Raw genomic sequence first — 26986 nt, forward strand, 5'->3', positions numbered from 1 at the left:
TTTGGGATAATTCAATGGGAAGGTGAAGGCGAAGCATGCCGCTGTAGTGAAAGGTCAATAAAGCCTCTTTTTGGGATCTTAATACTCTTGAGGTTAAATGATACAGCCGGAAACTATTTCTACACCGGAAGCGGTAAGTTGAGCAAAGTTTCATTGAAGTTTTGTTCAGTTTTCTGGCAGAATCCAAGATTAACGGGCTTTTGGTTCTGGCGTCGCTGGACTGCTGGCTTAATTTAATTAACGACTCCAGCTGCAGCTTCTTTGTGTAATTTATAAGCCGTCAACCCCTAGCTCTGCAAATTAATTGTTTGATTTATGTAAAGTATATATAAAACGTTTTGGGGTCTTTTTAACAAATCTTAGTAGAACGTTTGGTCACTTGAATTATAGTATCAGTGATTATTGAGAAGAGGGTCAAAACAGGTCCTATGGATAAAGCCCAACATTTTAATAAAATATAACTTTTTAAAAATATCTGACTAAACTAACCTGGGCCATGTGAGCACAACAATGTATATTTTCCTGGTGTTAGCTGAATCTTTTTTTATTTAAACAGAACTCAATACATTATAATAGTTTAAAACAATTAAAGGAATACTAAGATAATATGACAATTAAGTATAAGTATTAAAATAAATAATTATAGAAGTATCAATAAATGTAATTAAAAATCATTTTTATATATTTTCCAACTCAATTGAAATTTGTCCCAGGTTTTTGTCCTCACCGTCAGACATAAATTGAATGTAAAAAAAAATCAGGCATTATTGGGGGGCATCAGAACTTCTGAGGACCCCGTGACCTCTTTCTCTTCCTTTGCTAAGCAGCTCTAGTTAGCTAATGTTGTTCTTTAGTTTTTTCTTCTGTTTTATTCCTAAGTTGTTCGTCACAACCATGATGTGTCAACACCATAACTGACAATTTACAAAATGTTTGTTAAATAAATGCTTGATTTTAGTAAACTGTAGAGATTTCACTGACCTGATGAGCTACAATATGGCCTCCTTCAGAATAACATCATAAATTGAGGTAGTTTGGCATTTTGTCAACTCTGTCAGAGATTTTAGCTGAAAGTGTGACTCTTTCAGTGATAGTGTTGACAAATCTCACTTAAGTGTGCAGTTAATTCATTTTAATGTCTTTTATATAAATGGCATTACTTCACATGTATCAAGTTTTTCTTTTTACTCACTAGTTTGTCACCACCTTCAGTTCTGTCAACTCGATCAGATGGACTTTATGTTATTTTGAATATTTCTTTAGTTTCTTGAGAAGCATTTGTCTGTAAAAATATCACTAATAGGGTCATTAAATAATTTTATATTTATTTTTATCAGATGGTGTTGACAAAGTTCTGGGTCAGGTCCATTAAAAATGTAATTTTCAAAAAATGTTGCAACTGGGAGCCTGCACCTTAGCATCTTTATATTTCCAAAACATTATTTATCATATTTGAATACATAAGCTTGAGGAATAATTAAATTTTTAAATTTAAACTCATTTTGTCCCACTTCTCAAGAATCACTGGTATGTGAATTACTGAAAATGTTAAATCTACTATCCATAGGCTATGAATGTTTTTTGTTTTTACACTTAGTTTTCACATTCCCTTTAAGTAGCTGTGAAATATTGAGTTTAAATTATATCAATTTCTTTAAGACATTTTGGAATATTTAGTTTTATAGCTGCAGATTAAAGTATGAACTTTAATGTAATTTATTAAAAAGCATTTTTTATGAAATGTGGGGGGAAAGGACAGAAGAATAGAGTGTTTTATTCTTAGACCTTAAGTAACTCATTAGGAGGAGATGGGCTATTTATTAAGGTCAGATGATGCAGATTTAAACCTTTCTAGATAATATTTGCTCATTAATATTTTGTTCCAGTAGTAAACAAAGGAGCTTTACACCAATTTAATAAAACAAAACAACTAGAAGTGCAGCATAATTTTATGCTTTTTGTTATAAATACTTTTGCCCCTTACAGCTATTATTTGTTTTTGTTACAGTTTAATGTTTCAGTTCAGCGAATGATCTGATTTATATAAAAAGTGGTCAGGAAATAAATTAAATGGAACCTGTCTATAAAGTAGGGCCACACAATATGAGTAAAATCTAAGAAATAATTACATCTAACTAGTTATTTGTAATTGTGATTTTGAACATATTTATATTGTGATGACAATTTTTGATTAAATATATTATTCAGCTTAAACATATGAGGGTAAAGATCTCAATGAGTTAACTGCTGCTGGTTAAGTCATTGCTTATTAATCTACTGATTGAACTTCCCTTTTTATTCCAGGCTGATAAATGGAAAACACAAAGATCAGTCAGTTGACATGTTGGCAGATATATATGCATAGATTTAAAGAAGCAATGTAGTTATCTAAAATAAACAAAACAATCTACTGAAGTCAACTTGAGGCCTTAAAGACCAAGAATAGATTCAAAGAAAACTTAATATTTAATATTTACATAGAAGGATCTGCAGTAATGCTCCTTTGTGCACCTGGGATGCAGCAGTGTGTCACTAAAGGAGCTCTGCAGTTCAGGAACAGCTTCAGGCATGAGGGGACATTGACTAAAAGGGATTTTTTGTAGCTACAAAATTGCTTGGATGCTGTTTAATTTTTCACACACTAGGCATTTAAAATATGAAGGTAGACTGAAAAATATGTTTTAATCACAACTGAAAACAGTTGAAATATTGAATGATAAAAATCACTCCTTTTCCTACCTACCTGGCATTACGGGTTTCCCTCCTGAAAAACACACTTTCCACCCTGTGAATATTAACACATCTGTCCATTGAATGTGTTCGAAAATAATTCATGCAAGTTGATGTTTTTACTTCAATTTTTGTCCAAATCAGAACTTTTACATTTCCATTGATTTTGTGCTATTTTAGCATAATAGCAGTCTCTGTTTGATAAAGAAAAACCAAAATATAGAATATGAAGTCTTGATTATTCATAAACTGTGATAATAGGTGTTGTTTCTTTGCAATCATGCCAGGAAATACAGCAGAGGGACATGTTTAGACCCCTACATTATCTCTGCTGTCTACTACCAGGTAATTTGTAATTTCATGAAGAATAAAGCCGATTGAAAATATTTAGGTAAGACTTTATGTGATGCCTAATTTAAAATACGTTCTAATATTTTCATTTAACTGGACACCAGTTTGGACCAACACAATGTACATGTGAGTTTTAAACTGTGATGTAATGTTTTTAACATTGACTCAAACTGTTAACCTTTAGCATTAACTTTGGAACAAATATTAGTTATTAAAACTTAAAAAGTGACAAAAGGATCTTGTTGAATCCGAGAGCCTCCAACAAGTAAAGTATTTATAACAATCTCAACTTGTTTTTGAATACGTTCCTTTCCTGAGCTTTTTAGCATTTGTGATTATTTGTATGGATAAAGTACAAATAGGTGTATCAATCATTTGTTGCACTTGTATTCTTGGAGTTGACATAACATTTACATAGAATGACTAAATCTTATCTTAAAACAATGTAGAGTTTGTGAGGTCAAACCTCTGTTTTATAAATATGAGTTAAATAAAAACCTCCCAGTGAGAATCAGCAGGACCTTCTGGCAGCGCCATGCGTACCTCTGCTCTCTTGGCTTCCACAGAACTGAAATCATAACAAAGGATTTTGTGTCCCTCAGTCTTTGCAGCCATATTTGTACTCTGAGCTTACTCACCGAGCTAATGGCCGAGTCTTCCAAAAAGTTATACTGATATTTTCTAACCTTTTCAGTTGGGTGGCTGAAGGTTGCATAATGACTAAACAAAAGAGTCATTTATTTCACTCTAATAGAAAGACAAAATTAGGGTTTTGTTATCAGAATACTGATAGATTTGTAGCTTCCTGTCCTTATCTTTGTTGAAGTCACGTGTCCAAAAATTGCCTGGGCCTTTCTGTCTCTGGAACCTTTTATCCTTTCTGCATTCCTTGCATTTTTGCTGTGGCGTCTTTTGGAAGAAGCAAGCTGTCACTTTCAGATTTATAGGGATGTTTACATACTTTTAAAATTACATTAAGATATTAGCTTAATCTAAAACATTTGCTTCAAATCATCATGGCAACAAGAATATTTTCTTTCCATGAGAGCTGTGTATAGTCCTCTCTAAATTGAGCTCAGTTGATGCTTCAGTGTCTGAGCTGGTGTGACAAATGTAATGTATATTGTCTGTTTAGCTGTTGGCTTCAGGATTACAGGAAAATGGAAGTTTCTGAGAAGGAAGACATTTCTCCACAATGTACCAGGAAGCGCTTCCTGTCACCAGTCTGTCAAGGTCTTCCTGAACTTTGGGATGTCTCTCTTTTAGTTCTGGTCTATTTTTGCATAAATAGTTTATTTCAGCATTATTTTATCTTTAAAGCAACCACTTTGAGATTAAGCCATAAGCCACCATATCTGTTGGCTTCTTCTTGATAACAAAAGGAAAGATCTGCAGTTTTTCTTGGCTAGCTGGGAAGTCTTACTCATTTCCTCCAGCTCTTTTTTTTTCACTCTTCCAGTGTGATTTGTGTCTCTGTAGTTGGGGCCACGTGGAAAATCTGCAATAACTTGGGATCAGTGTTACCATGCTACCATGTGAGTCTGGGAAAGACAAAGGCTTGTTTGTGTGGCGCGTCAGTGTGGCCACCGCCACTGCAGAGAAATAAAGCAGCCGTTTAAAGTCTGGCTGACGTTTCTGTCAAACAATCTGACCTCACAGCAGCTCAGACTAAAAGTCCAGAACATATCTCATGGGGGAGGGTAAACAAAAGAGGAGCGTTTGATGGAAGCTTGGCTTTAAAGTGGGGCCAAAATACAAAAGTTAATTTCATGTCTGCATCATTACTTCTATATATGTATCTTTAAAAATTCTCCAAAGATTAAATAATCGTTGGGGTGTTGGGGTGTTGGGCTGTTTGCCCAGGACACCAAACAGGCTAGGACCGCCTCTAGACAAGAGGCTCATACTATTTCAGCAAAATTCACACCATATCTATGTAGTCCAAACATTACCATCATTTTCCCACATCTAATCTGGTAATGTATAATCTGGATTTTATTGTGCGTTAATTTTTTCAGAAATCTTCAATCAGTTAGTTCAAAACCAAAACAACTGGTCGGATGAACTCTTCATTTGGAATGTGTGGAAATTAGAAACAAAAAAATAATGCCATCCCTGGATGAAATCAACACAAAAAGACTTAATTTATTCAAATTTTTATGTTCTTTAGGAACATTTCTGTTCCTGATTTTTTTTTTTCACACCTGTCAAGACTTGTTCAGGCAAGTGAAGTAAAAATCCCTATTTCTACAGATTCCTTAGGAATATTGTATGGAAGAACCCTGTAAAAACCATTTATAGCAAAACAATTAGGCCCAAAAAATGCAAGTTGTTTCTGCCAAATTCAGACAGTAGCCAAACTCAAAAACTGCATTTCAAAATGGATGCTAAGCAGGAGTCAGGTGATTTGTAGTTGTGTATAAATCTAAAGAAAAATGTTTAAAGTTGACAGGAAATTTGAAAATATCACTTATAATCATGTTATTGAAAGATTGGAATATTAGCACCTGAACACCAACCATAAAGTCTTTAAAAAATGCAAACATTTGGAAAAGACATAAATAAATAAACAATGCTTAGCCTGGTGGGGGCACAAGGAAAGCCTGGTGACATTGGAGGAAACACTGATGTTGTATTACGTACCTTTGAAATAGAGGTTATTACTCATTACCCCAATTATCTTTACCTATAAAACAAGGAAAACTACATGTACACCAAATAAGGAGAGCAGGAGTCTTAACCAACCAGTGTTTTGGATGGAGCCTAAATGTAAAGTCAGTTGTGTAAATGTTGCCTCCATTTAGAGTATGTTTGCATCAGCCTGAACCAGACTGTGATTGATATGATTCAATGATCTCATTTTCTGATTTAGATGTAGGTTAATCTTATAAATGCCAGCTCAAAGCTTTAGTTTATGTCTATAGATCGTGTGTGTGTGTGTGGATTTAGTCGCTGCGTCTGTTTTAAACATCTTTGATAGAGGAGTGTAAGCACTGTCTGGAACAAACTGGTTTCACCCAGCATGGTTTCACCATCACTATATGCAACTGGAAACACACATTGTCATGGAGTCCTTAAAATGTTGAATTCATTCTTATGTTAATGAATAATGCAATGCCATTGGATCTAGATGCATTATTTTTCCTAGAAATTATACTGCTTCCCCTTCAGTGAGCCAGTTTGGTTAAGAGTTGCACATCTGCAGCACAGCTGGAAGTAGGCTGCAGATGGAAGGAGGCTTGTGAGACTGGGAGATCAACGTAATCCTATCCTCGTATTTATTTTTTAGGATGTCTACTCCTTCCTCCCTCTATATGCTTCTCAGTCCAGCTGCTTGATATTTAAACCAAAACTCTGCAAGAGAGATGGAGACCCCCTAGTTTAACGTAGAAGGAAAGTGATGAGATGAATAATGTTTGGTTGTTTTTGGCTGCAGATCAAGATTTTTTGTATTTTCAATTATGTTTAATTTGTTTTAGCCACATTCTTTAAGAACATTTTTAAAGTGATCCAAAAGTTTGGAACCTTCCTAATTCACATAAAATGTCTGTGGTTGGAGGTTCACTCCATTTTTTTTAAAAACCTGATTTTTGTTAATCTGGTCCTGGATCTCTGTGACTGTCTGGTTTAAACAAGTTTGTTCCTACATTCAGTTACTCTCAGATGTTTATGCTGTTCTCATCAGGGCAGAATATACTTTGGGTTCCTTTGAGGCGGATTTAACAGGAGCAGGATGCTCGAGGGTGTGTGTGTGTGTGTGTGTGTTACAGTCAAAACAATAGAGGCCTGATGTCACTGATAAATAAGGATGTTTCAGGCTCTGGTTACAGAAAAAATACCTGCTGAAGGAGCAGTTCTGGTCTGAAAGCTAACTTCATCTGTGTTGATAATAAATGTACACATTTCCAGTGTGTTTTTTTTTTGTTGTTTTTTTGTTGTTGGATCATTGGAAATGTTTTGAAATGTGGAAGGTCAAAAATGTCAGCAGGGATTTTGGTACCAGGCGTTAATGGAGACTAACCTGCTCAGGAATGTGAGTGGGTGTAGCGCTCAGCCTCCACTCACCGTGGGCGTCTGGACTCTGTCATCAATCACAGTCCCCCCATCCAGACCCTTGTTTGGATAGCTTGAGTGGTGGGATCTCATCTATGGGCTTTTCTCTTAGTTTCGGGTCAGAAAATCACAAATTTATTGTGATTGATGCAAATACAAAAGGAAAGTAATTAGGAATGAAATTCTGTCTAATTTTGCTACAGATTTAATTATTTGATTTGGGTGCATTTAATTTTGTAGGGAGATAAATGTACACATGTAATTGCTGAAAAACTGTTCTCGTAATTATTGATCAGTTTTAGGGCTGTCAATATGTGGAAAACATGCTTTCACCCAGTAGATGGTGTCCAATGGTTGCTATAGAGACTTAATGATCCCAACAGGCCACCAGTTTCTGTATATTTGCTCTTTCTTTTTTTGTGGTGGCTGGATAAACTTGGGTTCTTTTCCAGCCTTGTATTTCACAATTCCAGTCATTCCAAAGTTTGTAATTATTGATCTGACAGTAAATGTTGACAGGTTTAGATGTGTATTGTCCTAATTGAATGGAATGTTTTCTTGTTTATCCCATTTTAAAGAGTGGCCAAAAGAAATCTGCTTTTGTGTCATGTGATCCTTATAACCCAGGGGGGAAATGAGGTCTAATCAACTTTAATAGTTAAATAGACTTCACCAGAAAGTCTCAGATTTTCAGCTAAAATCTTATTTTCTGTAAAAAAAATTACATCACGTGTCATGTTTTCATTGATTTAGCAAAAGTTATGTAAACAAGCTTCTTCTCTGTGTCAGGCTATTGTCATAATGGTGCCAAAAGATGCTATTATCTTATTTAAAACTGTTCTTTTTTTTTTTTTTGCCAAGACAAGCTATTGGTTCCTTCCTTCTGCCTAGGAGTCTTTGTGTCACACTTTATTTATACCCTAAGGGAACACAAAGTCATGTAAATTTGATTAAAGGTTCCTAGACACTAATCAACGGATGTTGGAAATTGGAACAGCTCTTAAATTATTTTATGGGAACCGTTACCGTCACCACTAGCTGTAATGACTATGTGGGGCGTTTCTTCGCCCTCACATGGGGTCCCAGTAGTGGTTGAGGGGCTAAACGTGGGAACTTTATGCTACAGAGACGGCTGCTTATTGGATTTCAGTTTTTCAGGATATTATCCTGAAATTACTTCCATGTGGGCTATTAAGAGTCTATCTGTAAAATGCTAAAGGGGATTTCTCATGAAACTCATAAAAGCATTTTCTTTTTCTGAAGACAACCCTGACTTTGCCTTGGAGCTGATTAAATTTTATCTTTACTGATCTGTTCACCATGTTGAATCAGTGCAACAGGATATTTTATTTTCAGTATTCATGTATTATTAGACTGTAGGTTTCTCTCAACAGCTAAATACATAAAGCTCCTGCCTTGAGAATGAATGATTCCCATTAAACTACGGAAATACTTCAGTAAGATGTCCATCTGTGAGACTCCTTAACCTGAACTCCTCAGGGCATCGTTAAAGTTAAATAGAAAAGCAAGTTGTTTTCTGTTATTGCTCAGTAATTCGTTTGCTGTGGATGCTGCAAATCTAAATCAACGTGAACAGCATTTTGAAAGAGATTCCTGCCTTTTTTCTTTGCCTGTGTGCTTAAAGGAAGCCTTAAAAGTTTATATATTGAGGTCATTGGTTTAATTACACTCCTAATGCTCATTTGGTACCCTGAGGGTTCTGACCCAGTGACCCCAGAGATGGAGGAAATGAAGCAGAGCTGCTGTTCCAGCCCCCTTCCTCCCTCCTGTTGCGTCCTGGCGCAGTGCGTACTTCACACCGTCTCCATTTCTGCAAATCACATTTTGCTGGAAGTGATGAGTGACTCACTTTAGCTACAGAAAGACATGTGATGCGTGTTGAGCAGTCATGGGGATGCTGTCCAGCTTTGTTATGGAGGTTTGAGATGCCGATCATGCCAACGCTGTAAGACTGGAGACCCCTGGGAGAATAGTACTTTTATTCCTGATAGCAGCACCGGAAACGCAGCCTGCTGGGTAATAAATCCTGGAGTGGAGATCACTTTGTTTTTGTCTCTGAGGCTGAAAGGACTGCAGGGTTAATTTGATGCAGTTTTGGAGAAGAATGAAACCCTGTACCAAACTGACGTACAATTCCTGATAATGCAATTTCTCTTTTTATTTAATGTAAATTTAAAAGAGAATACATCTAATCATTACAAATCAACATAACGGACTTGTTTCTCATTATCAGCTCAGCAAAATTGTTAGATTTTCTCATGGATTTGCTTCATGCTGCAGTTAAGATTACAGTTTTGAGGACTTCATGTGAGTAATTTGCTCATTATTCTCCCCCCGCTCGACGGAAGTGGCTCGTCTTTCCTGTTTTTCCTCGCGTAGCGGCTCAAAACATCCTTCTGAACGAGTTCCAGTCTGTATTCTCACAGTGTTGCTGAGGCCTGACATGGTATAGCGGAGCGTTCTCATTATTGCACGCCGATTACTGATATACAGGACTGCAGATTTGTGGTTGTTGTTTAGCAGAGATCTGTAGAAACTGTAATTGCTGCTGTGGGTTTTGGTTTTAATTAAGAACAGCTGGGTAAGTGCCTCTTAGTGTCATTTGTCAAGTGTTTTTCTGTTAATTTGGATGATTATGGCTGATAGTTAATAAAAACTTAAAATTCAGTTTCGCAGAAAATAACACAAAAATCCCATCATCCTCTTTACTTTACTTGTTGCTGGTGCAGGAGTGGCTTAACATGGCAAAATGTGACACTTTTAGCCCAAGTGCTGAACACATTTTTTTCTTCCCCTTAATTTTTCATAAATATTCCTGCACATAACACTCTAAACAGTCAGCGTTTTCATCAGTGAGCTTTTAAAAGCTTAACTCCCTTGAGGAGGATTGCAGTGACTCTCTACTAGACAGTCCTTCCCTATGATTGTGCATGGCTACAACATAAAAAATCATTTTTATATTGGGCTAATGTAATATTTATGTGTTTAGATAAGTTGAACTATGGGTTTTCATTACTTGAAAGCTTTATGTATCAAAAATAAACCTATATATTGCTTGAAATATACCACTGGGTGTAATGAAGCTAAGTTTTAATTTATAAAACATTTACTGAAGAACTTTTTCATATTTTTGATTTATTGTAGTTCACCTGTTATTGTTTGGCCCTACTTAGCTGCTACTTAGTTGTATGAATTGGATAAAGTTATTTATTCAACAAGAGGAACGTTTAACTTTTTGTAAAGCAAATCTGACTTGACCCTGCAGGGCAGCCAGACCCGCCCTACTGTTTGCTGAAGTTTCCAGAAGATGAACTCTCACAATACTTTTCCTTTTATTCTTAGATTTATTATCAGGTCACATCTGCTAATAAAGCTAAAAATTGCATTTGTGCAATTTTAGCTGTTTAGTAGCTGTTTTGAAGCTGAACTTAAATCTTCCCCTCTTTTTCAGATTTGTTGAACAGAAGATGATGTCAGACGCTAGTGAGATGTTGGCAGCAGCCCTGGAGCAGATGGATGGGATCATTGCAGGTAACCCCTCTAAACCCGAGCTTTTATATAAGTGGGCAGAACGTGCTATGGGTCTGCTCCCATCTGGAAGACGTTAAACTGCAGGCTGCAAAAGCCACTCTCGTTAACTGTAACTCGTTGTCCTCCTACTTCTCCTACGTTTGCTTTAATAATGAGTTTGTGAAAATGGAGGCGTTTTGAATTCGTCTGAAACTGCCTCTGGATCCCCGCATCACTGCATGAGAGAGATTACAGGAAGTTTCCGTCGTCCCTGCATTGGTGGAAGCTGATGACTGTTCAAGCTCTGAGTTTGGAATATGAACTTTTGGCTCTTGCTCGGTTTACTTCCACTGCTGCAGATGAGCGGACCAGCCTACAGATTTACAGTCCCCACTTTTCCGCTGATGTGTGTAATTATAGCGCTGACCTTTACAATGGGAGCGCGACGGCTGATCACATGACACCGACTGGTCTCTCCCGTTTCCGCAGAAACCATAGCCATCATCGAGCCTCACCTCGCTGCTGTGATTGTCTGAATATTTTAGTATTCATTTGTTTATTCGGCTCCCTCGTTGTTAATCCAGGAGATCTTGATTACAGCTGACATTTAAGACGGACGGCATGGAGCCGACAGAGATGCATGATGGGAACATTGTGTGTTGTGGTAAAGTCATAAGGCTGATGCATATGAAGCAGACAGAATTAGAAACAATGCAGAAATGGAGAAGATTGATTATTTGCTTTACACTGTTTGATGGATTCTGAAGTAAGAATATAATGAACAATAATTATGAAGCTTAATCTGTAATTTGAGTTGCTCAATTAGGAAAAGGATGATGTCAAAATAAAACAATAAGTCAATTAATCACATGATAAATTTAAATTTAATAATTTCCATTTTTGTTTATACAGATATTATTATTCATTTGATTTATTTCTGTTTTATTTATTTTGGATATTTAAAATATCTTCCAATTACAGTGTTAAATGTTCATTAGAATTTAAAGATTATTGATCTTTGATAATGGGTTCTTGCATTATTATTATGCCACTATTCCCTTTATATTACTTGAAAATGGTCTCAAGCAACAATATTATCATTTATCGCAATAATGTCTGTGGGCAAAGCTTGTATTTTTTTCCGTGTTTCACTTGATGCACTGTAGTGGAAACATTTCTAGGAATTTCCTCTAATGGTTAAAATGAGGATAAAATAATCATAAAATGCAAATGGATTATATTCTGATTGATGGTTGAAACGTCACAAAGTGAAAAGAAATTTAAGGTAATGGATACTATGTTACTGTAAGCCGTACAGGATCATATCCTATGTGGAGATATGCTGTAATATATTTCCAAAAGCAAACAAAAAATGTATCGTACCTTAAAGAAAACTGATAGCGAGGGTCAGAGCTAAAAAAAAATAAAATTAAACTGATTCATTTGAATTAGCTTTAACCCCTAGATAGTAATGTTTTCAAATAACATCATTTTCCTGGTCAATTAGTTCCAAATGAAGGCATTGATCATCTTAGCATTGAATCTCCTTTTATGTAAATTGGAAATGCACTGAGTCCAGAGCTATATTGTTTTAGTAAAGTTCAAGCCTTTATCTGCATTTGCCATAATTTAAATCCAGTTTTAGTCAGAGAGCTCTCTAAAGGAAACCATTCAGATTAATAGGGACACAACAAAGCTTGTTTACTTCATCATGTGACTTGGGTTTAATGGACATGAGGCTGTTCTCCACTTTGTTACCTTATAAAATCGGCACATTTTGGAAACAGAAGTAAAGACCCAGTTGCATAAAAAGCTTTATTTCTTTATCATCTGCTCTCTCCTCCCACAGATTAACATTAAAATTGTTCTCAGTCATAAATCTTTCTGAAAAGTTAGAGTGCAGCTTTAATGCGTCTGGGAACACATTTGATTCTCATTTAGGGTTTTCACCCCGATTTCAATTACTTCTAGTTCTGTCATCGCTTTGACTTTTTCTTTTCTGACTCATCAGAAATAAATTTAGCCTGCCTCTTAACTCTTCTGTCTGCTCCTGAAGGCTCCAAGGCCATTGATTACTCCAACGGGCTGTTTGACTGCCAGTCGCCCACGTCTCCCTTCCTGGGCGGCTTCCGCGTGCTTCACCTGCTGGAGGACCTCAGAGCCGCGCTGGAGCTGATGGACAACGAGGAGCGGGACAACCTGCGCTGTCAGATCCCAGATTCCACCGCAGAGGGGCTGGTGGAGTGGCTGCACGGACGGACAGTAAGAGAAGGAGAGGGATTTTTACGACCTGGAGGCTTCCTAAGCTGTAATTAATGTCTGTGTTTAAACCACTGGAGCCACTTCATTCCCGCAGCTTTAATGACTCAGTGAAAGATGGAGTGATTTCAGCCGCTATCGTCACAGACCCAACTGGTTCTGATATAACACGGAGGAGGAGAGATGAATAATGTCTTACAGAGACTGTAGCGTTCTGATTCAACATGGAAATGTATTAATTTAAAGTAAATTTTCAGACCCAGATAAGTATGAAGAAAAAAGTGTAGAAAAATTTGCATCGGCACACAGCAATGGCCAAAACTCAATGTATGAATTAAAATGATTTGAATCTTTAAAAATGTAGTCAAGCAAGAAAGAATTATGAAGCAGAATATACAGTACAGACCAAAAGTTTGGACACACCTTCTCATTGAATTCAATGAGGCCAAAAGTTTGGACACACCTTCTCATTGAATTCAATGAGGCCAAAAGTTTGGACACACCTTCTCATTGAATTCAATGAGGCCAAAAGTTTGGACACACCTTCTCATTGAATTCAATGAGAAGGTGTGTCCAAACTTTTGGTCTGTACTGTATATAAGTATTTGTTTTTCTGCAAGAGGAGGATGCTTGACATCATGACTTGACAATAAGTACAGTAATGTTTGTTAAGCGCTGAGCTGTGGAAACTGCTAGAGGCGTGCATCACGGCTTAATATCTCCATTATCTTCATTACTCACACTAATTTGTGCCACCAAACATGCAGAACAGGTGAAGTTGAGGCGTTTTCTCAGGTTTCTCTGATTATCAATAAAATAAGAGGTTTGAGAACCAACTTTGTGTATTACCTGGACACGGCCAGTAGTTTCCACCTACTGGTTCATCCAGCTATTTGTTTGTCCTTTTCTACTTCTTCAAACTTTACTTCAAGGTTCCATATCTAAATCCTGATCTACTTTCATATTTCCACTCTGAAAATGGTCTGAAATATGATGGAGAACTTTGTAATAACTTTGAATTTTTGCCTGAAAACCAATTTGGAACTTTGATTGTTAATCAAACGTATTAAACAGCTGAAGAATTTGGTTCTTATTGAATTTGGATTTGAGCCAAAACCCAGGAATCTTAATCATTTGCATCTTCATCTTTTAAGATTAATCTTAATCTTTTTTCCTGAAAAGATTAAGATGAGACCTCAGATTCATCATTGAGAGACTCGCCTTGGTGTACCAAAACATTTGGAGAATTTCCACAATGTAATTTACTGTCAGCTTTAATTGCATATTTAACTAAATTCCTGCATTTATGGCATCAATGGATTTTTTTTCTTTGTTTAGATAGCATACTGAATGATTCACAGTGGCCTGAAACATGCAATCAAAGAATCCTCAGAGGGTTTTTATTGGCCCAAATATTAGCAAGTCGTCCTATTTGCTGTAGGCTGAGATGAAGGCAGAATAAAATAAAGACAGTGCATTTATCTCAGCATAGGAAACTCACCATTGTGTTCATATGACTCCAGGTATCAGACCAGTACTGAGATTCTGTTTTTGTTTTCTTTTTTGTAAACTGAGATTTTAATTGCTGCATTTCAGGCCTTTTGTTGTGGCCAACAATGATAAAAATTAACAAATGTATGCTCTTTCTAAAATAATTATGCCCTAGATATTTTTTTCACCCATCCTTTGTTGATTCCTATGGAATATGAATTTTGGCTTCCTTTTGACAAACAGTAGAAATGATGGCCTGTTCTGTTTCTTTCAGCCCAACGTCCACGGCTCTGGGGCCGTCTACCAAGAACGTCTTTCACGGCTGGAGAGTGACAAAGAGTGTCTTATTCTGCAGGTTTGTGAAGAACAAAAAACGTCCATTCATTGCTGCAAAACACAACAATTGCTAATAAATATCCAATTTGGTTTGATTGTATAAATTTACTGTGTAGTTAGTTGAGCCAAGAAGGGCATTGTTTAAGTTTTCTGGTGGGAAAGGGGCAAAACTTTAGATATCTGTACAAATTTAGGCATGAAAGACTTAAAAAAGACAAAAACTGAACTATTATAGTGGTACCACAATTATTATATCTTTCATTTATTCCATCATCTTTCCGTCATATTTGTTAATTTTTCTGCAAATATGAAAAAAAAGGTCCATAGAGTTTTCATTCATAAGGATTAGAAAGTCAGGTGTTTTTTTATTTATCTCTATAATGTAGAGTTTTCATTAGCCTAATCATAATGCAAATTTTAAAAAGAAACATTATTGTGGGTATCCAATTTCCCAGTCACATAAACTTGTAATTGTTTTATTCTTTGTTTTCACTGCAAAAACACCAAATTTTACCAAGTATTTTTAGTACTTAATATTGATGAAAAGTACCAGTTACTTTGGCAGTTACATTTATTATAACAAGACAATTTCCCCACGTTATAAGTGAAATGATCTGCCAATGGAACTAGAACTTTTTCATCAATATTAAGAAATTATTTACTTAAAACAAGCTCCTATATCTTGCTGAAAAGGTACTTGTAAGTTATTTTTTCTCATTTGAAGTGTATCAAGATATTTGCACTAAAATGAGACTAAAAATACTTGACAAGATTGTGTGTTTTTTCAGTGTTTCAGCAAATAAACAAGTTTTTTCTGTTTTCAGTAGTTTGCTGCTTTAGGATTTGCTAGAACTGCTTAAATGGTTCATTAGATTGCATATCTCTGTTTTAGGGTTCTTAATATTGGAATCAAGTCGGGTTAAGCTCGATAATTAAAAAATTTTAAACATCCTAATTAAAGTTGGCGTTCCTGCAGGTCAGTGTGTTGACAGACCAGGTGGAGGTGCAGGGAGAAAAGATCCGGGACTTGGATAAAAGTCTGGAGCTTCATCGGGAGAAGCTGAATGCTGCAGAAGAGCTGCTTCAGCAGGTGAGGCCGCTGCCGTCATTAAATGGAAAGACTGGAAATGAAAGCTGTTACTGTTTTAGAAAAGACTGTGCTACTTTACTGACCATCCGTGCTGATCCTCAGGAGCTGCTAAACCGGACGGCGTTGGAGACCCAGAAGCTGGAGCTGATGACCGAGGTGTCGAGTCTGAAGCTGAAGCTGGCCACTTTGGAGAGGGATCACAGGGGCAACGAAGTAAGACGCCCCCCCCCCCATCCGCTCTTTGAAAATGTACTTTTAGTGGCTGTGAAATGGAGCAGCTATCTTTTGAAGTTGCACCTGCACTATGAATCCTGGCGGCCGTCCAGTCCGTTCAGTCATTGTTTTTAGAGTCACAAAGGTCCGTCTCGCTCGGCTTGAGGACTCGGATCTGTCATGTGGTGTTGGTTGAACTTTTTTAGGGGGTCACAAAGGAGGCCCAAACTCCCTTCTTACTCGAGCAGCTGTTTCCTGACAGAATCTCCCCAACCCCATCCACCCACTCAGATTTCAGCTTTCCAGAGTAAAAGTAAGAGTTTCCATCGTGTCCTTTTACTGCCTGGGATAGAATGTGTGGTTTTTTTAAGACTCTAAAAGCACAAAGGACACATAAACCGTTATTCATCTATGAATGTTTATTTTTCTTTCTATCACCACTTTAAATTAAACTCCTACAGTCATCATGTTGAATTACCTGGCAGACACACGTTGCATAGAATGTGTGTTATTCTAATTGCATAGATTAGCTTGCTCATACTGTTGCCATAAAAAGGCAGATTTGTTCACATCAGCAACACAAACAAGAAAAAAGTGATCAAAAATCAGACTAAAATCAAAATGTCTTAAACTTCAGTTGGTGAAACTTGTAAAAATAGTTTTACAGATAGAAACTACTGATCAGGTTCAAACCCTGGGTGTACTGACGGACCTGAATATTCAGAGACAGATAAAGACAGTTTCAAAGTCAGCCTTTGTAAAGTTGTCTTTAATTAATAACTGGAACATAGATTAATTCTAGTCCAACCTTCATTTACTACTGTATTTTGCCACTCCAGTTGTTTTTTTTTGTTTTTTTTAAATCATCACCGCGGACCGATCAAAACTTGGCAATTTTGCTGCTGCTGGCGTGGGGAAGAACCGTCGGATAAGGTTTCTGCGTGTTGGTGTTCTCGCTAAAGCCTTTTTTTGTTTTTTTTCCCCGATTTTCCCTTTACGACAATCTTACAACGTCCTGCAGTGAGTGCTGTGTTACGTGGTGGTGTGTTGAATATGCCTGATCTAAAATCGGGCATATTCCACATTGTCTTGGCCCCATTATCGCAGCCTGTGGGGTTTTTCCTGACTGGGAGCGACAACACAGCCTGTTGAATGTGACAGGTAGCCAATCAGAAAGCGCCGTAACGTAAGAACGGAGGGAATCCCAAACAGTTGACATGGCAACCGAGAGTCCAGTGGACATCAGAGGTGATATGTGGAAATGTTTATTACTATATGTAAAGGTAATTTTATATATGTTTATTATATGTGGTTATGTTTATTCAATTAAAAATGTTAACTACGAAAAAATACAACTCACCTCCAAATCACAGTGCAGCAAATAGAGCAGCTGCTCCCGCCGTCTTTTATCAAACACCTTTTCTTTTTGTTACGTCTTTTATCGTTTAAAATGAGCCACAAACTATCACTGCTGCTTCTGCATCCGTGTTTGATTATTCTAAATTCACGTTTGGTATGTTGGGGGTTTTACTGGATTTTCTTCTGGAATCGGGATGTTCGTGAGGGGAATCGGTTCTGTGGTGTGTTGCTCCGGCCGTGTGGCTGGACACACGACCCGATCGATCTCGTTGGACTTTTATCGGCTCGTGTCGTGTGTGGTCACAGAGGTTTGGAAATTGTCCCATCTGGGAGTGATGAGACAATGACACCCGAAGTGTTGCTTATGCTCAGGGTGCCTGGTCTCTATGTAGCGAAGCAGTTTGAAGCTTCATTGCCTGATTAACATCCGGTCACCATATCATGCAGAGCTTGGAATGTGGGAATCACTTACCAGGATAAATCAATTCTCCTGTCTCTTCTCTGGGCCTTTTTTCCTCACAAAGAAACTTTCCAAAGACATCTGATCTGTTTTTTACTCATTTTGCTGCTTGGGCTCAATGTTGGCTCGCAAGACGTAACCGAGAGAATCCGGTTAAAGAATTTTCAAAATAAAAGATCCTCCAGACTCAAAAAATACATAAAACGGAAATATTTAATTAGTTCTTGCGCGGCCCAGTACCGGTCCGCGGACCGGGGATTGGGGACCACTGATGTAAAGCATTTTGAACTACTGTATTGCTGAAATGTGCAAAACAAATAAAGTTTAACTGCTGTGCTAAAATCCATTCTAGTTAGAAATAAAACTGAAATTTGGCTTTTCTGCCAGGAAAAAGTTTCTGAATTCTGGTTTGAAAACTCATGTCACTCCTTTGCACCTCTTTTTTATGTTTGTTTTATTGCTTAGTACTAAAATCAAGCTTCTCTAAATAGTATCTGCATGTGGTGCTTTGTGTCTGTTTATGAATAATTTCATCTTTATATTTCCTCCTTAGGGTTTGTACCAGGAAGTGACAGACCTGAGGTTCAGGCTGACGGACATGGAGAATGAAAGACTGCAGTGTGAGAAGAAACTAAAAGGAGCCAAAGTGAGTGTTTGTTTTTAACAACCATAACTTACTTCCATCTAATCATCTCTGCTTATTGTTTTGTTCTTGAGCTCTAAACTTTGCTCCTGATTTTCATCTTTCATTTTGTTAATGTCTTTGTGCAACCTGCTTACCTTTTAAGCATCCAAAGTGGAACTCAAAGCGCTTCACTGGAGATGAGGTGAAGGTTTAATCTCCAGCCTGTTTCTTCTTTCTAAAAGCTCCTACTTCTCACCTGCTGAACACTGCTTTCCTGACTTTCATCACACTTTTGTAAGTGCCTCAATGAGTGCTGCTTGAGTTTTCTGAACATTAATCTTTTGGATAGAAGTCATTCTTTAGCACCTTCAATTTTCTGCATAAGCCCGCATAAGTTTGCACTGAATGCTGTCTGTATCACAAATTAAAATACTAACTTATCCACTTTTCATCCGTGTGATTCTAACTCGGTTAATTGAAGGGCTGATTTCTGGACAGTTTTTAAGATAAATGTATACAAGTTGAACATGTTGCTGTCCTGCCTCGGTCTCTCAGTCAGAAACAATAAAAAATGGAACATACCGCCTGGTTCATGTCTTTTCAGATGTGACTCTTTTCAAGTTCCTGTTGCTGCAATTTGACTTATTTTGACCATAACTCTGTTCAGGAGGAGATGCAGGATCTGCAGAGGCAACTGGAGGAGCAAGACCATGAGCTGAGGAGGCTGAAGGGAGAGACCCACCACAAAATTGCAGGGGTAGAAAGAGGTGTGAAATGTTTTCACAACAATCTGAATTCCTTGTTTCTTATTTCTTGCCCTTTAACACTTGAAAAAAGTAATAATTCCTACTGCCGCAGCATCCACAGAGTGTCATCTATTTTCTGTATTAATTACAGTTAAACTAATTTCATGTCTTATTGTGAATTGGTCCTCCTTTCATTTCAAACACATCATTCTGTTTCTCCTTCCAACCTCAGCTGACTTTATCTTATCCCTGCAGTTTTTAACATGAAATCATCAAGCAAATTTGGTCTCTGTAGGTTTTTGTTAGGATTTCTCTGTCACTACTGCTTTGGAAAATATTTCTAAAGATTCATTTGAACACCAAAAAGATTTTTTTTATTCCCTGGAGTTGGTGAACATCTTTATTTACATGTGGAACTGACGTAAAGTCCTGAAGGAATTCTCTGGTCGGCTCCTCCAGAATTTTGCGATTGTTTCTGAGATTTGTTTTTCTTTTTTGTTTTTCTTTTTTGTGCAGTCAAAATCACTGATTTTGTGGGACTACTTTAGAGATATTTGCAAGGAATTTTACAATATGTTTTCTTAATTAAAACCCCTTCGAAATTATTGATATAGAGGCAGAAACATGATGGGGGCTATGTAGTAGAAAGAAGAAATACTGCCACCTGCAGGTGGGAGTTGGCAGTTACTTAAACTCAATGTTTTTGACAAACAATTATCCATTAATGTGAAAAAATTCATGAGGAAGGGACTTCCTTGTTCAATAGCAGTTACATTTACCAGTTCATGGAGCAACTAAGAAATATTTGTCAACATTTGAGAAGGGAGATGTTTCCCAGTCCCTTTATTTATCTATGAATCCATCCAGTGATTTTAATTAAAGTTCAAAAATACTTTATTGATCCCAAAGGGAAAAAAATGTTGTTGTAACTGATATTAGTTCAAATTCCTTAAGGAGTTATTGTAATGAATCTTGTAGCAGTTTGTATTTAAGGAAGCCTCTGACTGAAGACACTGGTTTCTGAAGACGGTCTCATGAAGAGGATTGTATATAAATGTATATATATTTATTTTTATGAAGAATCCTTCTTTTATTTATCCATCTGCTCAGATGTGTCATAACTAAATGGTGAACTTTGGGAGTTATACTTTAAAAAGTGGACCAAAAGAACTGGTTAGTCTGGAAACTCGAGACTGGAAAGATTTGACTGACTGGTCCAGGGTTTTAGCACCAACAAGCTGAAATAAGAACCCTGCTGCCCTGCAACTCGAGTCCCTGTTGACTTCATTATTTCTTTTTATTGGCTCCTTGAAAGCCACACGGAGTTGGAGCTTAGCTTCCAGAACAAAACTTTGGTTTTGTCATCTTTCCAGATACAGAGATGGTGAAAATAAAGAGGGTGTTGGAGCTGCTGACGTCAGAAAACGATGAGAAGGTACAGAGCAGCATGTCAGCAGCTCAGCAGCTGCTCCAGCCTCCCAGATGTGTCATGACTTCAGCTTTTATTTTTGTCTGCAGGAGAGAAGGATTAAAGAGCTGGAGGAATCACTGACGAAGTGCAGGAGAGTACAGGAGCTGGTCAGAGGTGAGAGGATCTGCAGATATTACTCATAAAGTGCAAATAACCCGCCATGATGTTAGACCCAATCAGTAAAACTATATTTAACTGCAGAGTGTTTTCTTTGAGATTTTTAGAGCCTTAAAAGATGAAAGCTCTGAAAGGAGATTATAGCTTCTTTGTGATTCAGTGCATGACTGTATGAACTGCTCTCTCACAGAGAAGCTGAAAGAAGACGACTACGCTGATATAACAGATGATCCCTTGCTTTCTCTGTCCATGGAGGTGGATCAGGTCACCCTGGAGCTTGAGGGGGAGGCAGGAAGGAGCTGCGATGAGGTAAACACAACTCTGTCCAAACAGCTGACACAGGATGAACCCCAGACTGGAAACTTCCTTCAGAAAAGCTCCAATCTCGGCCTCCCACTCTGAAATGGTCTCCCTGAAGAGTTCAGAGCTTCTGTTATGAAGTAATCATGTTTTCTTCTGTTTTCTCAGTCCATACCATGCATAGCAGTGCTCTCTGAAATGAATGAACTGGACAGAGAACGACAGCTGCAAGCAGCGCAAAGGTAAAACTAATTTAAGACATGAATTGGCTGAACTTTACTGCTCCCTTCCTTATTATTATTATTAATTTGTCCTGTTTTCTTGTCCATTTGCTTTGGAACATTTTTGAGTCACTATGCTTTGGGACATGTTAAGTTTCACAGCTTTAGTAGCGTTAGTTATTCACAACTTGAACATAATGTGCAAATGGAACCTAGCCTTACATTTCATCGAACGGGCAGCAGGGGGCGACTACTTTTCTGAAAATGTCTGTTACTTGACAAGTTGATGATCTTTTAATGCTTAGAAATGGTTATTAGGCAATATTTATTATAATAAATATTAGAAATGTTTATTATAAGACAGTAGTTTCTGTTTTCCTTATATGCTAAGTTGACAAGAATTTAGATGAGTCAATTGATAAACAACCGTTTTGTTTTTAAACTAATACAAAAGCCATCTTTTTAAAAACATTTTTTAACTAGACCTCAGTTTTATTTTGGGTCAGTGTTCCACATAAAATCCCAATACATTCAAGTTTTTAGTTGTTAAACAAGAAAATGTGTAAAATTGTAAGAGGAGTGAAAACTTTTTCAGTTTCCTCTTCTTTTCCCAACCTTGTGGTTTACGCTGCTGAAACACTATGAAGTCATTAGGTTGGATTTGTAGCAGCACCAAAAACCATGTGATTTTACTTGAACTGATTGTTTATATGAGCCCACTAGCAGAACCAGATGTTGATCGTTTGTCCTAATGAAATGTTTGCATCTGTAATTCTGTAATTTTCTGTTTAAAAAAAAAGTCAGCAAATGAAACATCAAGGTCACCATTTTTAGATTTTCTCCACTGCACATAAACCTTAAAGAACTTACGAACAAAACTAGTTGAGGATAAAAGCAGTTTGTGTTTGTCTTATTCACCGCAGCTCAATTGTCCTTGTGGAAAGTAGAACTTGATCCATGATACTGCATTTTCCTTCTGTTCCCATTTGCTGGTTTTTCAGTAGATGTTTGAACAGCATGTTTATGTTGTTTCTGACTGTTTTAATTTTTTTTTCAGCTCCTCAGATGATTCACATGGTGACGGTTCAGCTGTAACTGGCAGCACTGAGCAGGTAGAACCACCTGAACAGCACATAGTGCCATACATCTATAATTTATTTAAAGATACATTTTTTATTGAGCTTTGATTCTCCAGCTGTCCTGCAAGTACCTCTGCTGCCATCTAATGTTTTTTTTTTATTTCTTTTAGGTTAAGAACAAATCAGGAACTGCTTCCTCTTCTAAGGGGAACACAAGTGACGGAAATTTTGGCAGCAAGAAAGTTCGTGCTTCATTTGGCCGTGGCTTTTTTAAGCTGCGTGGCGGCAAACAGATGGCCAGCTCGCCCAACCTGGGTGAGCAGAACTTTTTTTTGTTTAATCACTTTTATGGTTTCTTAACTGAAACTGTACCTGGAGTACCACTGATTGCACATAGTGTCATTATTAATTAAGAACGATACCTAAAATAGATTCTGCAGTGACGATAGAGACATCATAGTGGGGGTTTTTCTACATGACACCAAATCAGTTGAAGAAATCCCCAGTATTTTGCAAAAGTCGGAACAAAATGCATATATTTGAATGTTATTTTGTGAGGTTAAATGAATCAAACTCTGATCTTGTGCACGTTGCTTTCTCTTTGACAGCTGAGAATGAACGTAAAGGCACAGATCACCTCGACCTCGCTGGTGTTCCTCCACAGAAACCCCACCATGCGGCTCCTCTTCCGTCGTCTCCAGAAACCAAGAAGAAGTCAAGCGGGTTCAGGAAATTCTTTGGCAGGTAAGGCATGGCGTATAGTGTGATCTTTGATTGGACTCAGAGTTTGTATGTTTACACATGCGTCGCTTGCAGGTTAAAGAGAAGCCACTCCACCTCGTTTAACCTGGACGACGGAGCTGAGACGGAGTTCAGGAGGGGCGGAGTCAGAGCCACGGCCGGGCCTTGGCTCGGCTGGTCACGCGACTCAAAACACGTGTAAGTTGAGATTTGCAATAATTGCTTATACCAACTGTTTGATCTGAAGCAGTGATTAATCTGTCAGTATTTCATTTGACACATGTCTGCTTTCTGTTGGTATATCTTCTGTTCTTAATTCGTTTTACTTCACATGTACATTTAACACTCAGCTGTTAAATACCATAAATACAACAGTAAACTAATAACTCATGGAAATAACTTTCTTGATAAGGTCAAATTAGGTCTAAAATAGATCTAAAATAAATCAGAGAAGTCAAACCTAATTAAACCTATTAAATACTGTTTACAATTTGTGGAAAAATAAAAAAAATTCTGTACTTTTATTGATGTCATTTAGTCAGCTTATACCAAACTAATGCTACATTAACACTGCAGGCTTTAATGCTCAACTCCAATTTCTTTGTGAAATCAGATTGTTTCCGAATATATGCAACTTGTATGTGAACTGCAAACAACCTGAAGGTGTGCCACATGTGCAGTAGAGGGCGCAGTAATGCCAAATGTAGCGAGTGCCATGAAGAAGAAGTGTCAGCGACTGCAGAAGTAAACATGGATACTAATAGTGGAGCGTGTCTTCTGATTTTTAGAGTTGTTATCCGACCAGAGCCAGCACATTAACCATTTAATCCTCATTAATGTCCGCCATGGTTGTTGTTTTTCTTCCTGTTTGCACCAGTCAGGACACAGAATAGTGACGTTTGTCTAGCATGAATGACGTTCATTTCAGATGAAGGCAACCTGGCTGCACACAACCTAAGCGTTACAAACTCATTTTAGTTTATTTCTGACATCATGCTATAGATATCCAGCATAAAGAATAGCTACAAATATTAAGCCTGCTCTAATAGATTAAAGTAAAGTAATAGGGTGGTAAATAAAAAGACCCAAATGACATGAATTATTTATTATAGAATCGGAAATCATTTAACATCTAAAGACCTGTTTTTTCACTTCGTCCATTTATTTTTTAATTTTAATCCATTGTCCCCATCTGCACCATTTTGTGTGAATGATGGTTTTGATTTAATTTGCTGATAATGGCTGTGTTTTCCTGCTGAAATGACTAAGAGTTGTGTGTCTGTGTTCAGGGCCGTAGACGTTCCTTTATCTCTGTGGAGGAAAGAGGATGTTTGTGCCTGGCTACAGGAGCAGGGCCTCGGCTTGTACTCGGTTCAGGGACAGAACTGGATCAAATCGGGACAAACGTTACTGCAGGCATCACAACATGATCTGGAGAAGGTGGGAGTAGTTTCCTGCTCACAAATTACAACTTCACTTGTTTAATAAGGTTTAGAATCACACTGTTGTAAGATTCATGTATTTTATTCATTTATTAAGAGATAAACAGGATGTGATTCACTTTAAGTGAAACTCTTCCTGTTTTCCCTGTTAGGAGTTGGGAATGAAGCTGCCTCTCCACAGGAAGAAGCTGCAGCTTGCCCTGCAGACTCTTGGCTCAGAGGGCGATGACCTTCAGGGCAAACTGGACCACAACTGGGTCACCAGTGAGTGACGGTGTTTCAGAGCAGACCTGCTGTCTCCAGCAGCGGGTTTAGTTTCTGCACTGATGTTTTCTTTTTCAGGATGGCTGGATGACATCGGCCTCCCACAGTACAAGAGCAACTTTGATGAAGCCCGAGTTGATGGACGCATGTTGCACTACATGACAGTGGTGAGCTGGGAGCTTTTTACAAGGTTCCCAACAAGCTTGGATAATAGAAAAATGTTTCTTTAGTACTCAAACTCCATTCTCTGCTTTAAAACACCTGAATTAAGTAGTTTGGTCATTTGTAGATTGTAAAGAAATAAACAAAAGAATGAAGATGTTATGACTTTGCTGCTGTTTCTTCGTCCTTCGTAGGAAGACCTGCTGTCTCTGAAGGTCGGGAGTGTTCTTCATCACCTCAGCATCAAAAGAGCCATCCAGGTTCTGCGTCTCAACTCCTATGAACCCAACTGTCTGCGGCGCCGCCCTTCTGATGAGGTATTATAAAACCTGACATTTCTGCTCTGATTCACAGCTGATGCTTTCTAATATTTCATTTTGTTTGTGCAGAGCAACATCACGCCGGCTGAGATCTCTCGGTGGACCAACCACAGAGTGATGGAGTGGCTGCGCTCCGTGGATCTGGCAGAATACGCGCCCAACCTTAGAGGGAGTGGAGTTCATGGAGGACTGATGGTGAAAACCACATGAGTGTTTTTAGCCAGGAACTTCCAGAATCGAATCGACTAACTGCTTTGTGTGTTTCGAAGGTGTTGGAGCCTCGATTCAACGTGGAAGCGCTCGCCCTCCTGCTCAACATTCCTCCCAGTAAAACCCTGCTAAGACGCCACCTTGCCACACACTTCCACCTGCTGGTCGGCTCAGAGGCGCAGCGCCTCAAACAGGAATGTCTGGAAAACCCAGATTACAGTGTCCTCACGGCAACCGCTAAGGTTAAGGTAATTAATCACTGCAAATCTGCTTCTGTGGTTTAATGTCTTTTTGGAAAAATTGCACTTGCAGCACTTCTGTTTGTTTCAGCCAAGACGTTCATCTTTTGGTGGTTTTGGCTCTCTGAGGAGGAAACGTCATGACGACGGAGAGGATTACATCTGTCCTATGAACGTGGAGATGCCGAAGAGCAGCAGCTTCCAGAGAAAAGTCTGTGTCTACGAAGAAACTCTGGACCACTTTGAGCAGGTACAGGTGTTTCCACTGCAACTCATTCTAGATTAGGTTTACTAAGTAAAATCTGAGCCACGTCTCCTTTTCCACGTAGCTGGAGGATTCTGAAGGAACAGTCAGAGAGATTGGAGCATTTTCAGAGGGAATCAACAACCTGACGGTATGAGGCCTAGCTGATCTGCTAGTACGTTTCCATATTTACTGGAAATGTAAAATGTTACTTTCTGTTTGTGTTTCAGAGCATGCTGAAGGAGGATGAGCTGTTCCAGGTGATCTCAATTTGTTCCTCCGATGATAAAACAGAAACTCTCAACTCCTCCTGAGAAGCAGGTTACATCTGACCAAAGTATTTAGTCTCCATACTGTGTTTATTGAGGTTTCTCACAATATGCATGAAAATAGTTATTTTGTTTGCAGTAGAGGAGGCTGATTTGTTACAATAAATAATGTAGGTTCAGCAGCTTCCTGTGGAGTAGTTCTGAGCAGTCATTGTCTTACCTGCAATATAGAGTGAAGTTTTTGAATCGGGAAAAAATTCAACTTGGAGAAATAATCCTTGTATTTCAGGAGTGAATTGTGACTCCTCATTGCTACTCCAAAGAAAAATTAAACATTTGTGCCACTGTAAGCTACATTGAAGTTAAGGGGATAGTACTGACTTTTTAAAAGTGAGCTTCTGTTAAACTCTAAGCAGTTGGATGAAGTAATTTTAAGACAGAACTTCTGTGTTAAAATGACTTCAGTGTCATGAGAAAGGCAAGATGCATCTGCTTAAAGTTTAACATACGTTCATTTACAAATCCTGCACTGTCCCTTTAAGCCAAAAACTGTGAAGCAGGAAGTCACTAAGTGAGCAACTTGTAACCAAAGAACTGTTTTTGGAAGCTAAATCTTTTAATTTGAATTGTTTTGGTAATAAAAGTGAAGAAATAAATGTTTAA

General features: G+C 37.8%; 1 protein-coding gene across 2 annotated transcripts; it reads left to right on the forward strand.

Moving 5' to 3' along the window:
- LOC102235557 (liprin-beta-1-like) lies at positions 1–26971 on the forward strand. 2 transcript variants are annotated; one of them, XM_014469099.2, is made up of 26 exons: positions 1–133; positions 10607–10686; positions 12722–12927; positions 14690–14770; positions 15728–15841; positions 15944–16054; positions 18427–18519; positions 18662–18700; positions 19166–19265; positions 20618–20679; positions 20763–20829; positions 21023–21141; positions 21301–21374; positions 22411–22465; positions 22603–22747; positions 23041–23176; positions 23249–23371; positions 24463–24613; positions 24768–24879; positions 24958–25046; positions 25236–25358; positions 25431–25556; positions 25631–25819; positions 25902–26060; positions 26140–26205; positions 26285–26971. In XM_014469099.2, exons 2-26 carry the CDS (start codon positions 10623–10625, stop codon positions 26366–26368), a joined length of 2688 nt encoding a protein of 895 aa, XP_014324585.1. In that variant the 5' UTR covers positions 1–133; positions 10607–10622; the 3' UTR covers positions 26369–26971. The 2 variants fall into 2 exon arrangements, with proteins under 2 accessions (XP_014324585.1, XP_023206032.1); XM_023350264.1 differs by lacking the exon at positions 18662–18700.
- The last annotated feature ends 15 nt before the right edge of the window (positions 26972–26986 follow it).

This window comes from Xiphophorus maculatus, chromosome 17 (assembly GCF_002775205.1).
Source record: "Xiphophorus maculatus strain JP 163 A chromosome 17, X_maculatus-5.0-male, whole genome shotgun sequence".
In the NCBI taxonomy this organism is placed as follows: Eukaryota; Metazoa; Chordata; class Actinopteri; order Cyprinodontiformes; family Poeciliidae; genus Xiphophorus; species Xiphophorus maculatus.

Coding starts and splice junctions, on each gene's coding strand:
- LOC102235557 (XM_014469099.2), top strand. CDS start 10,623: ATGATGTCAGACGCTAGTGAGATGTTGGCAGCAGCCCTGGAGCAGATG. Junction 19,266..20,617: donor AATTGCAGGGGTAGAAAGAG/GTGTGAAATGTT, acceptor TCATCTTTCCAG/ATACAGAGATGGTGAAAATA. Junction 25,820..25,901: donor CGGCAACCGCTAAGGTTAAG/GTAATTAATCAC, acceptor TGTTTGTTTCAG/CCAAGACGTTCATCTTTTGG.